This window comes from Pleurodeles waltl, chromosome 11, assembly GCF_031143425.1.
Source record: "Pleurodeles waltl isolate 20211129_DDA chromosome 11, aPleWal1.hap1.20221129, whole genome shotgun sequence".
Taxonomy (NCBI): Eukaryota; Metazoa; Chordata; class Amphibia; order Caudata; family Salamandridae; genus Pleurodeles; species Pleurodeles waltl.
Genome location: NC_090450.1, coordinates 477623334 through 477637927, shown reverse-complemented (window position 1 = coordinate 477637927; position 14594 = coordinate 477623334). Strand labels below are relative to the sequence as shown.

General features: G+C 43.3%; 1 protein-coding gene across 13 annotated transcripts in view; it reads right to left on the bottom strand.

Moving 5' to 3' along the window:
- AGFG1 (ArfGAP with FG repeats 1) overlaps positions 1 to 14594 on the bottom strand; it is a 328958-nt gene that overhangs the window by 208930 nt on the left and 105434 nt on the right. For 4 of the 13 annotated variants that reach the window (XM_069213848.1, XM_069213837.1, XM_069213835.1 and 1 more), the window contains exon 7: positions 1987 to 2058. The exons of the other annotated variants lie outside the window; for them this stretch is intronic. In XM_069213848.1, the coding sequence (XP_069069949.1) occupies positions 1987 to 2058 (72 nt within the window). The remainder of the gene's footprint in view (positions 1 to 1986; positions 2059 to 14594) is intronic. 13 annotated transcript variants of the gene reach the window in all.

Genomic DNA, 14594 nt, shown 5'->3' with positions numbered 1-14594 from the left:
AAGCGCTCTAATGTCCTTGGTCTAGTTTTGAGTTGTAACCTGCAAAAAGAAAGTACACCAACAGAAGGAAGAGGAGAGGATAAACAGCAAACCAGGTAAGAAACAGGACACAGAAGCGCTCCGGAAGTTAGTGAGCAGGAAAAGTACTAATCCACACTGATGGACTTAAAATAGGGCCTGAGCAAGGATGTGCAAAATGTCTTGTTGATCAGCTTTAGAAAAAACCTCCAGTCTTGCCAACAGCTGGCAGAGTCCCCACAGGGTAAGCAGCAGCAAAGTGACACAGGTTTACTATAAAGCAAAAGAGATCGTTCAACTCCTTTATTTGCAACTAGAACATTTTCAAGCATTTAGTTTTGTCACCAAATCATGTAGGATCTTAATTGACAGCATAGAGTTCTTTCAGAATGATTGTCATACTTTCAAATGCCAATAAACCAGCTTGGATAACATTTGGCAGTGTAAAACTAGAATGATATTTGTTTCTTGGAAGTGCGTATATGTTTTAGGTCTAGCACTGTCTTGTCAGCCTATTGTTATTCCACAAATCATACATAAGATTCAAACAGAGAGGGTTTTTATGTCAATGGGCTTCACCCACTGGTCTGTTAAATCGTCTTTCATATTTTGCTTCTGCTTACTTGTAGCATATTGCATGGTAGAATAGGTCAGCCCACTTTGCATAAATGGAATGGGAAGTGGGTTTTCTATTTTATGTGCTTTAACACCTTACTAGGTCTTGTCAGCGAAAGTGAAGATGCAGGTAGAAGCAGTGTCAAATGCACTAATAAGCCTTGCAAGAACCTATGCAATACTGTGAACATATCTGCATTTTCACTAGTAAGGAAGTATGGAAAGCATTTAAAATAAAATTGGTAGCATTAATACTTCAAAATAATAAACAACGACCATCATTGTTTCTAGGTTTACTTGCAAAGTTTTTGGTCTATACCAATTTGTTTCAATCCTAGTACTGAGGTATTAAATGATGAAAATACAAAAAAAAGCTTTGGAAACGGAGAGCAACAGGAGGAGAGAGAAGCCGCCGGACGAACTCACTCTGACCATCACTCCAACTGAACACTCCAACTGAAGTGAACAGGTGGGGCGGGTGAGCTCCCTGTATGAGTTGTGCTCCAGCAGCAGGTTGAAGGAGTTTCCAAGAAGGCTCCCTTTGTGAGTAGTGCACCGGGCAGAGGGATGGAGGAATGGGGTCTGACAAGTCGAGTCAGCTTGAGGACAAGTTGGCTACCTAAAGTGGAGCTAGATGTAACATAGTTCCTCATACATTGCAATGCAAGGACGCTATAGGAGGCTGAACCAGCTAATATCATGAGGTGAAAGATAAATACCCCTATGGGGTGGAGCCAATGCCAACTCTATGTATATCTTAAAGAAGGAGCAGCAGAATATCTGCCAACAGCTAGGGTAGCTATAATCAGACCTAAAAAGAGTTTTAAAAAAAAAACAAGATTAAGGCTACTCATGGAAGGTAAGAGACAGCTAAACTTGTAGCTAACTGTGATGTAAGTCAGCGCTGTAAAAGGGAACAGAATAAAGCATTAATTTGCATGAAAAAAAAAGCAAAAATAAAGTGATAGATCAAGGTATGGCTGAAGTAAGCATGGACAACTGGGCATTATGTGGAGGTAAAATAAATTGTCTAAAATAGTGGTGGGCGTTGCAGTCATCATTCGTTACTCCATTTACACATCCTGCAGCAGTGGCTTGATTCACCAACACAAAGGCCAGAATGCCCTCTCCCTCCCAGAGACCTAACCCTCTTGCACACATATGCAGCCTGGCGTTTAACAATTAGAGAAGAAAAATGATCTTATGGAAATACTATTAATGAAAGAGGTCATAAAAATGTACAACAGCTGCAAAGAAAATGCCCAATGGTAAATGTTCACCAGCTTGACCATGAGATGGCCACTACGTATAAGCAAAAGCACAATTTTCAACACAATGAGAAAACAAACTTACTGTAAGCAGCCTGGCGTGACAACGCTGCAGTGAAATCGCCAATACTGCAGCTGGATGAAAGCGTTCTGAACGCTGGGACAGCCAGAAATAGTGTGAGGATTAAGTTAACAGAAAAGAAAATGCAAAGAAATGTAAAGAAAAAGTAGTAAATATGGCAAAATGTTCAAACGGAAAGGACAACGGTTAACAGCACAAGTCAGCAAAGGAAACAGACAAAGAAAACAAGCATATACTTACTTGCAACGGTGAGCTCTCTAAAGCTAATATTCACTCCTTGGGGTTTTCAACAAGGTTTTGAAGTTGGACATCATTAGACAGTTCTAAAACCGGAGTTCTACACTAAATAAACACAGCGCAGGAACATTATAGTACACAAACAAGGCACGTAAGGACCTCACCTACGAAATAAATACTAACTGTTCTGTTCATATGACTGACTGACACCATCCCATTAAATATTTTTATCCTTCAAATTGAGCTGTTTAGAGGGTAATGTGTTTGAAAAAAATGATTTTAAGAGCTGTGATGTTAAGGTATATCTGGAGTTAGCATCTGGCACTATGCATCTTATCATAAAGCTTTATTTAGTAATACAATACTTTTAATTTTTTTTAAGTGAGTTTTTAAGGGTGTTAGACTCGATGAATGTTTGGATGGGGGGATGTTAAAGAGGATAGAGAAGTTGTAATATAATCATGTTTCATAGACATTACACGGTGCACTTTGACATTTTCTTTATATCACTACCATAATGAACTTCGTGCGGAGTCTAAGCAATAAACATTTGTATCCTGCACTTTATTTGAAATTACTGAGGTACATGCTTAGCCTAAAAGATGCCAGAAGAATAGTGCAGAAGAAGCTTTACTGAAATTATTCCGTTGTCTGGTATGAATTATATTCACGGAGGCCTTTTTATTTTAATCAAGAGAAAAAATGTTATAAAAGGGTGGCCAGACATTCATAAGTCTGCGACTTATATGACCTTAAATAATGAATTAGATTAGTTTTTTTTTATTTTATCTTTCTTTAACATAATTTATTATGAGAGGAAAGGACAACTTCCTCCAGGATGGCCAGGATTTCTGACCTTTGAACGCTATTGTGGTACAAGAATTCTAGTGGTTCCTGATTCTCCAGTTATCCTCACAAACATACCCAAGGATGCTAAGTATTTTTCTCTCATAGACTTGAAAAATGCGTTTTATGGCCAATATTTGACTGCTTTCACATTTTCTGGGACCCAATATTTATATTCTCGTTTATCTCAACATTATTTTGAGTCCCCGTCAATATTTAACAGAGTCCCTAGAAATTACCTGACCAATTTTCAATGTGACAGCATAATTTTACAGTACATACAGTACATTGCTGACTTACTTGTATGTAGCACCACCAGCAAGGAGAGCATCCAAGGTACAGTGAACTTGTTGACAGTGCTAGCACACAAGGTCTACAAGTTTGAGAGGAAAGAAATGCAGTTTCACGGGAAGAAGTGCACTATTTAGGGTAATTTGCCTCAGCAAATGGCAGACAGATAACAGAAGATAGAGTGATAGGTATCTGCAACCAGCCTCTGCCTCAATCTGTAAAAAGAAAGGCAAACATGTCTAGGATTGCGCAATTTTGTGAGACAGAGGGTTTTTGATTATAGCTTCAGGACAGTGCCCTTATATCAAATGGTTAAAGAGAAGCACTCGTCCAGCACATCTTTACAGTGGACACCAGAATTGATACAGGTATTCAATGACTTGAAAGAATCCATTTAGTCTGCACCAGTGCTGGCAAGGCAGACTATGCAAAGGCGTTCTTTTTGTTCTCGCATACAAAAGGGACAACTAGGATAGCTGTCCTTACACAGAAATAGCCAATGGGGCATAAGCCAATTGCTTATTTTAGTGGTCAACTAGACAACAAAATGAGAGTATATTTTACCTGTGAGCAGTCCCCAGAAGGAGCAGCCTTTGCTGTAGAGAAGGCATCAGCAATAACAACTGGTAGCCCCAATCACAACATATGTTGAACATGGCCCTTTTGCTGTTTTACAGAAAGCTAAAAGCACTCTAATAGCTGAAAGGGCATCCGGATATGAAGTCATACTTTCCAATGCTGCTATTCCAATGCTGCTATTAAAATACTGTGTTTAAACTGTCAATCCTACCCAATTTCTAGTATATCAGTTAAAAGACACAGACTATGACTGAGCTACACATGAGGGACAACACATTTCCCTAGCACAAAAGATCCCAATTGAAGAAAGCAGAGTATTATATATTGATAGATCCTCTATGATAAATCAGGCAACAGGACCTAGATGCACAGCTGCAGCCATAGTGGAACAGACAGGTACTCAGTACTGCAGTACTTACCTTTGCCTTCACACTTCTCAGCCCGAGCAGTGGAACTACACACCCTGATACAGACATTACAATTGGTGTATACAGATGATGTTGCAATATATACTGACCATGCATATGTAGCCTCTACTATCCATTCTGAGTTAACAAGGCCACAGAGAAGAGGATTTCAGAAGAAAGATGGTACCCCAGTAGTTCATCACCCCCTCCTACAACATATAATAATAGAACTGCGAAGAGGGGTGAACAAAGCAGTAGTAAAATGCCAATTGCAACCGGGGGCTTAGATGCTGTGTCACAGGGAAACATAGCCAACCAGGCAGCTAAGAAGGCTGGGCAGATGGCTAATACCATATGTACAGTGCAGACGTGATATGGGGGGGGGGGGTATTATTAACTATATGACATTAGCAGCATATCACCTTCATGATAAGAAGAAACAGCTCCTCCTGAGGAAAGGGAGATTTGGGAACAGAGAATATGTAGTATATCTACTGATTTTCTGTATAGACCTATAGATACGGGTAAAATATTGATGCCCTAGAGACTGCTCCATTTAGTATTAACACAATTACACTTACCTACACATGTCCCTAGAAAGACATTGTTAAACACCTATCAGCAGACTGGTTTGTTCCAGGCCTTCCAAAACGAAATGATTGATTTATACATCAATGTCTTACATGTAAGCAATCCAGTTCATTCAGACCAGCAGCATTTACACCATAATCCACACATAGGCCAGAGGGTCCTTTCTAGCAATTACACATTGAGTTTGTAGATATGGTCAACATGTAACACCATGAGATACATGACAGTGGTAGTTTGTTTCTTTTCTAGGTGGACAGAAGGCCAATTCCAAGCTACAGAGACACTTTTTGCATCTAAATTAATTATAAAAGAAGTCGTAATAAGATGGGACATTCCCAAGGCCATCCGCTCGGACAATGTCATACACTTTTAATAAGATCTTTGAATGCATTACCCAAATGCTGGGAATAAAGCACACCCTTGTCTCTGCCTATCTCCCCCAAAATAAGGGGATGGTTGAATGCCTGAATGGTGCTCTAAAAGATAAAATAAGGAAAGAATCGGTAAAACTGAACAGAAATTGGCTATACTGTTTGCCCCTGGCATTATTCGCCCTTATAAAAGCTCTCTCCTCCGTCCATCACTTAATGTCACACCAGATCGTTGAAGGCAGAAAAATGCCAATGGGAGACGTCCCACATAAGAATATGGCTTCACATAAAACTGTTGATGTGGTATGGCAAGAAATGTCAGCATATATGTCTGTCCTAACAAGTGCTGTCAAAGTTTTTTCCAAACAGCTTCATCTGCAACAAGCGAGCTCCACTGTACCACCTGTGCTACCAAGTCAACTTATTGTCACGGGATCCCAAATTTTCATTAAGAACTTTGTTCGAAAACGAAAAGATTCTGGACCCCTACACAGGGATTCAAGCGACGACTACGGCAGTGAAGGTTCAAAAAATGGACCCACATCCTAGACATCAGGAGAAGGGGGCTAGAGAACATTTGAAATATGATCACTTTCTATGCAAAACTTTTTTAAAAAAAAGTAAAATCTCTGTCCCTGAATGACTGGTGACATCTTCATTGGGTAACAGGCCATCTGCCATGAAATGTTTTTATTCTTTTTTGATGTGTATATGTTTTACATTTGTGTTGCTGGTGCAATTAAGGGATAAGGACCCGCTAGGGAAGTCAAATGTTGCCTAGCCCCTCCTTTAGAGACAAAGGTCTGCCAGGTAAAACTGATGAATGAAATGCTGCTGACCCCCTCCTTAAGAGACAAGGGTCTGCCAGGTAGTCTGATAAAAATAACACTGCAAGCACCAGTATCCCCCTTGGGTACTTACTGATGAAGCTGACAAATTAAGGTCAAAAAGAGAAATTTCTCAGCACTCTCGCTATTCCATGTGGTGCCAGAACATGTATTACAAAATTCTACATACAGCAGTTACAGCACAATATAGCACATCATGATGTGTATGTGCCCTTATAACACGCTGTTGATAGTCAAGAAATAAGAATGGTTCAAGAACGCTCATTCCCCATTTGTTTGATAACTTTGATGTCAAAGGGAGAGTGCAATTTCATGCTTGGAATTTTAAAGCATCAAAATGGAATTTCACAGCAATATTAGAAGAACAAGCTCAATCAATGTTTCAGGATTTTAGCCAGCTTGAAAAGGCAGAAATTCTCAGACAACAGAAAAACGCACGTAAAACAGTGGCAGGTGCAGGGCTGACGATTAGGAAATGTAATAATAAGAGTGACTCCACCAGTGCACACTGGCCATAGTTAACGTTGGGGATAGTGGCACGGAAATATGACACTGAATTGTCACTCAAGGGTGTTAAAGGAAAGGTGTAATAATGATACAGTAGATAATCAGATATGTACGAAATGTACCCATATATGGGATTGTGAAGTATCCTCATACACCTTTTTGGATCCAGTACCTCCCCCTACACACATTTTAGCTTCCAAATAATACTCAGTGTGTTTTAGAGGAAATGGGGCACAGAGTAGGAATACACAAGAACTACAAACAGAGAATATATATGACATCCCTACAGGAGGGCCTTGCAGCATTGATGGTTATCTATTGGTTATGTGGTGAATTAGCACAAGTCCAGTTGCCATATAGCTGGAAGGGCCTGTGCTCTATTTCCATATTGATGTTCCAGACATTGATAGTTCCACTACATGACAATGTAACAGTGGAAGATACAGGAGCAACAACATACATGCACTAGTACATAGATGGAAGAGGGATGTATGCCAATACTTCACCCTAGATGTTCAACCAGTGCCAGATAAGTACAGACTGGGGAACAGAGCTGATGTATGGTAGCATCTCTCCAGGAGGATTGATGCCTACCACACAATCAATAGCCAGTGCTCATTGGTTACGACTGACCAGATATGAGTCAATGCTACTCATAAAACGGCACAGAGGATGTATTCAATTCCATCAAAGAAGAGCTTCGAGCTACGCGCATCAACCTTTTTTTTTAATTATTTTCTTTTTTTTTTTAAAGATTTTATTATAATTTTTTAACAAAGCAATAACATTGGCATAGAGATAACTTTACTTAAATTGCTACTCCCCCCTCCCTCCCCTCATGCTTCAGCTTTTATAAGTGTAATTCACAGTTGGCAGGTCTCAATAGGGTTAGTAGTTACAATCCTTGCTCGTAAAGCATTAGGGTTCACGTGTGGCATTTGAGTCTGTGTCGGAGTCCGTGGTGGTTGTACTTGCTTCTATGGTGGATGCATTTGGTGATTTTAGTTTTTCCAGGATTGATTCCCATTGGGAGGCGTCATCTCTGGGCCTGAGCTCTCGTAGTGCCTCGCGTAGCAGTACCGTTCCGTCGGGTGTGGGAAGTCCCCTAGTAGAGCCACTGCTGGAGATTTATTTAATGATCTATCCGTGCAAGCTGAATGTTTTGCAAAAGTCTCTTCCCAGAATGCTTTAAGTTGGGGGCAGCTCCAGAGCATATGTATGAAGCTAGCTGCAGGTTCCGCACATTTAGGGGAACTTGTGGTGTTTGTGCTGTAGATTTTGGTTATCATTTTTGGGGTCAGGTAGACCCTGTGAAAAATGTATAGGTTTATTAATTTGAACCTGCCATTTCTGGATACCGAGTAGACATGAGAAGTGATCTGATCCCATTGCGTTTTATCCCATGTGATGTCTAAGTCCGATTGCCATTTGGATTTAAGTTTTGCTAGGGGCAAGCGTGCGCTAGCTTGTAGTGCTTTGTATATTCCTGATACTACACCTTTTTGATCTCCAATTGAGCAAATAGTGTTGCAGCTATTATGAGTGAGGGGTTCAAGGTTTCCAGTTCTCCAAGTTTTTTGGGCAACTTTAATGATGGCATTGTGGGTGATGAATAAACCGGGGGGGGAGGTCCTATTGTGTTTGTAGCTCAGTGTAGGTGTGGAGTTTCCCTCCTCCGTATAGGTCTCCTAGTTTAGTAATATTATGTGATATCAGTTTGTTGAGACCTGGGATATTTTGCTTCCCTAAGATATGGGTCAGGCAGGACAGTGGAACTTCTGGGGCGTATGGAGTGTCAATACGGGAGCGCTTCAGATATTAGAAGCAACAATGTCTAGCCGACTCCCATTCTATCGGGAGCAGTTTCTTGGATTTCAGTAGTATGCCCATTATCCTGTCTATGGAGCAGTTTAAGGGAAGGCATAGGTCAGCGTTAGTTGGAGGGTTGCACGATAATTTTGCGATCCATTGTAGTTGTCCTGCCCAGTAATATATTTTCATATCAGGGGCGGATAGACCTCTCCTCAGTTGTAGGTCTCTGAAGAGTTCGTATTGCCATTCTGTGTCTGCTCTGACCCCAAATGAAATTTGTGGACATGGACTCTATTTCTTTGAATATTGCTTTCGGGATTATGAGTGGGATAGTTGAAAAATAGTACAACAGTCTAGGCAGCACTATCATTTTAAGAAGAGCAATTCTACCTGTGACTGTTTGAGGCAGTGTTTCCCAGAAGAGCATACTGGCTCTAATCCCTCTGAGTGCTCCTTGTATGTTTGCTTCTAGTAGGTCATTTACTCAGTAGTAAATCTTTACTCCTAGGTATTTGAAGGTGTTAGGGGACCAGGGAAGGCCTCTTGTATCATTTGGTTCTGGGGTTTCTTTGTGCAATGGGAAGATGGTGGATTTCCTCCAATTAATCCAAAGTCCGGAGGCAGTTACGTAACTTTCCATCATTCTCATGGCCCCAGGTAGGTCTGTTTCTAAGTTTTGTAGGAAGAGCAGCATGTCATCTGCGTATAAGGCGATGCAGTGGCACCAGTTATTTATTGGGATGCCCTTATAGTGGAGGCCGGATCTTGCCATTTGCGCTAGGGGTTCTATTGCGATTGCAAAAAGAAGGGGGGATAATGGACATCCTTGTCTTGTGCCCCTGCCGACCTGAAATGGAGGAGATATGTAATTGCCTGTTCTTACTCTTGCAGTAGGGTTAGCGTATAGTAGTTTGGTCCACTTTACAAATCCTTTGCCCAGCCCCAACTTTAGCATAGCTTGTTCCAGATAGTCCCATCTTAAGGTGTCAAATACCTTCTCTATGTCGACCGAGATGATCGCCACTTGTGGTAAATTCGGGGGCAAGGAGTGGAGTATTGATATGAGGCATCTAATATTTTGGGATGTGCTGCGTTTGGGTATGAAACCCGATTGGTCTTGATGTATCAATGAGGGCATATGGGGGAGTAATCTGTCAGCTAGGATCCGGCTTAGTATTTTGTAGTCTATGTTGAGCATGGATAGGGGGCGGTAAGAGCGAACATCTGTGGCGGGTCTATCTGGTTTCAGCAGGGGGATCATAATAGCTATGTTGGTTGACTGGGGGAGGGTGTTACTATTCCTCGCTTCTGCATATAATGCGCAAATGTGGGGGGATAGCAGGTATTGGTACTGGTGATAAAATTCTAGTGGGAGCCCGTCCGCTCCTGGGACTTTACCCCTGGCCATACTTTGGATTGCAGATATTATTTCCGCGATCGATATAGGTGCCGCTGCGGTTGAACTTTCTTCTGTTGTCAGATTGGGGGTGGTGAGAGCATCTAATTCACGCAACTGGGTGGGGGTCAATGTTATGGTGGGGGGTGCATATAAAAAAGCATAGTACTCCTGGAAGACAGAATTAATTTATTTTTGGGTGTAGACGAGTGTGCCCTGTGAGTTTTCGACTTCGACTATGATGGTTTGTTTTTTTGGGGGTTGCGCGAGCCAGGCTAGTAAGGCGCTAGCTTTGTCCCCTTCCGAGTGTTGTCTGGCTAAGTGTTGTTTATAATCTAAGCGAGCAAGTGTATTAGCAGCCACGTGAATTTTCGTCCTGGTTGCCACTAATGTGGGGCTGCAAGTCAGGTTGCGTGGGGCGCCTTCTTTCCAGGTCTCTAAGAGAAGAAGTTCTGCCTCTATTGATTTTCGGGCACCTATATTTTCAGCAATGCACTTTCCCCGGATTACTGTTTTAAAAGTTTCCCATTCAATAGGCCTGGAAGACGCCGTTCCCTCCTTGTGTTTAAAAAATTCCCCTATAGCTGTATGTAATGTATGTTTAAACGCTTCGTCTTCGAGCATATCTGCTCTAAGGCACCAGGTTGGGATTGTCGGTCTCTCTCTGCCCCAGGATAGTGAAGCTATCAGAGGGTTATGATCAGATATCGTTCGGCTAAGATATTCCGCTGCCACCACGTCGCTCTGCAGTTCAGGGGATGCCAAGATGGTGTTGAGTCTAACGTGTAGATCATGTACAGGTGAGTAATATGTTTTTTTTTTTTAAATGTGTTTTTATTATTTATTATCACACAACAAAATTACACAAGTGAAAGCTGTCAATAAGAATAACATTTGCAACAGGTTCGTTCATCACATCACCCTAGACGGCTTATGTACCATGACTGGGCTATGTTGTACTTCGCCCACTTCCGCGCCACTGCCAGAGAGAACGTGTTGCCACGGGCTGGAGCAGGGGGGGGAATAGTCCTGACTGGGCATCATATTAAAGCATCCTGTTGCATTGGAAAGAAAGAAAAAAAAAAAAAAAAACAGAAAAGAGAAAAGAAAGAAAGAGAAAGAGGGGAAATACTGTGGGGGGGGATAAAGGCCGGGGGGGGCCCCCAAGACGGAGGAAGCGGGGGCAGAGGAGGAAAGGAAGGCACGCGCGCGAGCATTGGGTCATGCGTCCCTTTGTGTGCTGGTGTTATTGCTAGTTGGTTACCGCCTGTTAGGTTATACAATTTCATGTTGTCTCTCCCAGCTCCTGTCCGCCTTCCTCTATTTGACATTCTGATTCGAGCCTGATGAAGGGTGGTTGCGCGCTATCACTGGGGGGTTACAGCTATTTAGGACTATAAAATGCAGATTTTAATGTTCGTTGGGGGGATCGTTCAGGGCGGGCGTTCGTCATCTTTTCTTTCTATTATTGCTACGAAAGAGTTCCAGGTGTCAAGACCTTTGACCAGAACACCCTTTGTTGATAGGAGCTGAAGCGTGTCGGCTTCGGCCCTGGCCCAACGCCGCAGCTCCGATCGCCATTGTTCAATGCTCGGCGCGGCTGGTGCCTTCCAGTGCATGGCTATGAGGCGTCTGTACAACACCAGTGCCAGCGCTATGCATCTTAGGGTTTGTTTCCGTCTTTTAAGGCTTGGACCTACACCCAGCAAACACAGCTCCGGGGTGGGGGACATTTCAACAGCTGTCCAATCAACAAGCAGTACTATTATGTCCTCCCATACTTTCCGGATTGGGGGGCATTCCCAGGTCATGTGGTAAAAGGTGGCTTCGGGAGTGGCGCATCTAGGGCATGTTTGCTTTGAGTGGGGGAAAATACGGGTTATTCGATGAGGTGATAAATATGTTTGATGTAAATAATTAAACTGGGTATAACGAAAACGCGGGTTGCGTGATACTTCTTTTGTCATTGTCAACGCCTGATTCCAAGCGGGTTGTGGTAGAGGCTCTGCTAGCACTGCATCCCACTTGTTCTTTGATTGTACTTGTTTATCTTCAGCGCAAGAAGTTAAGATTATGTATGCTCTTGACACATTTATTGAATCTTCTATGCTACCTAGCAACTCATGCAATCTAGGGGAGATATTTGGTTCTGAGTTTTCATTGCCCCAGCAAAACCTTAGTGTCTGGCGTACAGCTCCATATGCTATAAAGCTTCCGCGCCCCAGTTCATATTTATCAATTAGTGTATTGAAAGTTAGGAGGCGTCCTTCACTATAGATGTCGCCGATGGTGCGTATTCCCTTTTCTGACCAACTGTTCAGGCCAACTCTAGCTGCTATGTTGGCTATTTTCGAGATGGCCAAAAATGGAAGCCTGGGGGAATATTGTGGTGTTTTATTGTTCATGATCACATGGTGGCCCCATATCCAGTGCGCAATTTTCAGTAGTATGTTGCGTGGGTGTTTGGGGGATTCGCGATTCATCAAGTATTGTATTAAGCCCCTGTTCCCCAAAGACGAGTGGATCATCTGTGATTCAGCTCCGTCTGGACGGCTTAGCCAGGATGAGATCCATTGTAACTGGGAAGCTGCGTAGTACATTTCGAATCTAGGCGCTCCCATTCCACCCATTGTTAGTGGGTGGTATAATTTTGTTAGTGCCACTCGGCGTCTGCCGTTGCCCCATATGAGATTTATTAATAGGCTATTCAGAGGTTTAAAGAAAGAGGCTGGGAGAGTCAGTGGGAGGGCCATGAAGAAGTACAACAATCGGGGCAGGATCACCATCTTCGCTATGGCTACTCTGCCCAATGGTGATAGAGGGAGTGAGCACCAGAAGGGCAGGGAGCCTCTAATGGATCGAATCGCCTGCCCCAAGTTGCCGTCCCTGAGATCTCGTGCGTCGTGATATATGTTTACACCCAAGTATTTGAAAGTGGTGTAACACCATTTCAGTTCGCCAGGGTTGGAGGATAATCTGTGTGCTTCAGGGACAGGACACATAGGGAATATGCACGACTTAGACCAATTTACCTTGAGTCCGGCCAACGTGCCAAACCTGTGCAGTAACTTCAGCACTTCAGGTAGGGATTTTTGGTGATCTCGTAAGAAAATAAGTGCATCGTCTGCATATAGCGACACTATACGGTGTGTGTGGTCGTCTCGGATGCCCCATGCAGGGGCTACCGCTCGTAGGTGAGCTGCTAAGGGTTCGATTGCGAGGGCGAATAAAAGCGGGGATAATGGGCAGCCCTGCCTGGTTCCTCTCTCTATTTTAAACGGTTGCGAAATCGTGTCGCCCGTTTTGACTCTTGCAGAAGGGTTAGTGTAGAGTACCTCTATCCATCTGATGAATGTTCGACCGAAGCCCATACGGCGCAACGTCTCCATCAAGAAGGGCCAACCCAGCGTGTCAAATGCTTTTTCTATGTCCAGTGATACTGCCACTTGAGCATAGTCATCCGTTCGTGAGTTCGCCATAAGGCGCAATAAGTTTCGGATATTGCTAAATGTGCTCCGGCCAGGTATAAATCCAGCCTGGTCGTGATGTATCAGGTCCGGCATACATGGGAGCAAACGGTTGGCTAGCAGTTTACCGAGTAGCTTACAGTCTGTGTTCAGTAGTGATAGTGGTCTATATGAACGTACATCCAATGGGTCTCTCCCCGGCTTAGGTAGCACTGCTATCAGCGCTTCACGGCATGTGTCTGGTAATTGTCCACGCTCTAGCGCCTCCGTCAGCATCTCTAGATATGGGGTTTGTGTTTGAGTCGGGAACATGCTATAGTATTCAATAGGCAGTCCATCGTTGCCTGGTGCTTTGCCATGCGGCAATTGTTTTAGGGCCTGCTGTATCTCATTGATATCAATTGGTCTTTCCAGGTCTGCAACCTGAGCGGTCGTTAGTTGTTTCAGCTCGATAACAGTAAAAAACTCGCTCAGTGATGTTTCGGGTGGGGGGACGGGAGCTTTGTATAGTGTGCTGTAATACTCCTTAAAGGCTAGGTTAATATCGGCCTGTGCATTTACTATTAGTCCTGTTTCTAATCGGATGGCTCCTATGGGGGATTTCCGGCCACCATTGTGTATGAGCCATGACAGTAATTTACCCGATCTGTCACCCTCTGCGTGGTTACGAGCTATGTAGTGTCGATGGTCAAACAGACCTAGTCGTCTATCAGCTTCGTACCATTGTGCGCGCTTTCCAGCTAGTTCTGTGTGTGTAATCTCGCCCCTGGCGAAGTCTTTCTCAAAAGAATGTACTTCCTTTTCTAAGTTACTAAGCTCACGTGCTAGTGTTTGACGCGCGCCGACTGTTGCTGAGATGCATGTTCCTCGTATGACTGCCTTATGTGCGTCCCATTCTGTTGATCTAGAGCCCGTTGTCCCCTTGTTTTGGATGAAGTAAGAGGATATGTGTATGGCTAATTCATCTCGGAAAGGGGGGTCTTGTAACAATCGGGTCTGGAGGCGCCAAGTTGGGATGCATGCGCGCGGGCTGCCCCATCTGAAATGAGCGATGAGAGGGGAGTGATCTGAGATTACCCTAGCGGTGTAATCAGCGCTAGTGATCTTGTGGGTGATGTCTTGGGAGATGAGGATAAGGTCTATGCGAGTGTGGAGGAGGTGTACTGGGGAGTAGTATGAGTATTCGCGATCATGGGGGTGTATATGCCTCCAGGTATCTATGAGACGGTGGTCTACCATCCATTGACGCAGCATCTGCG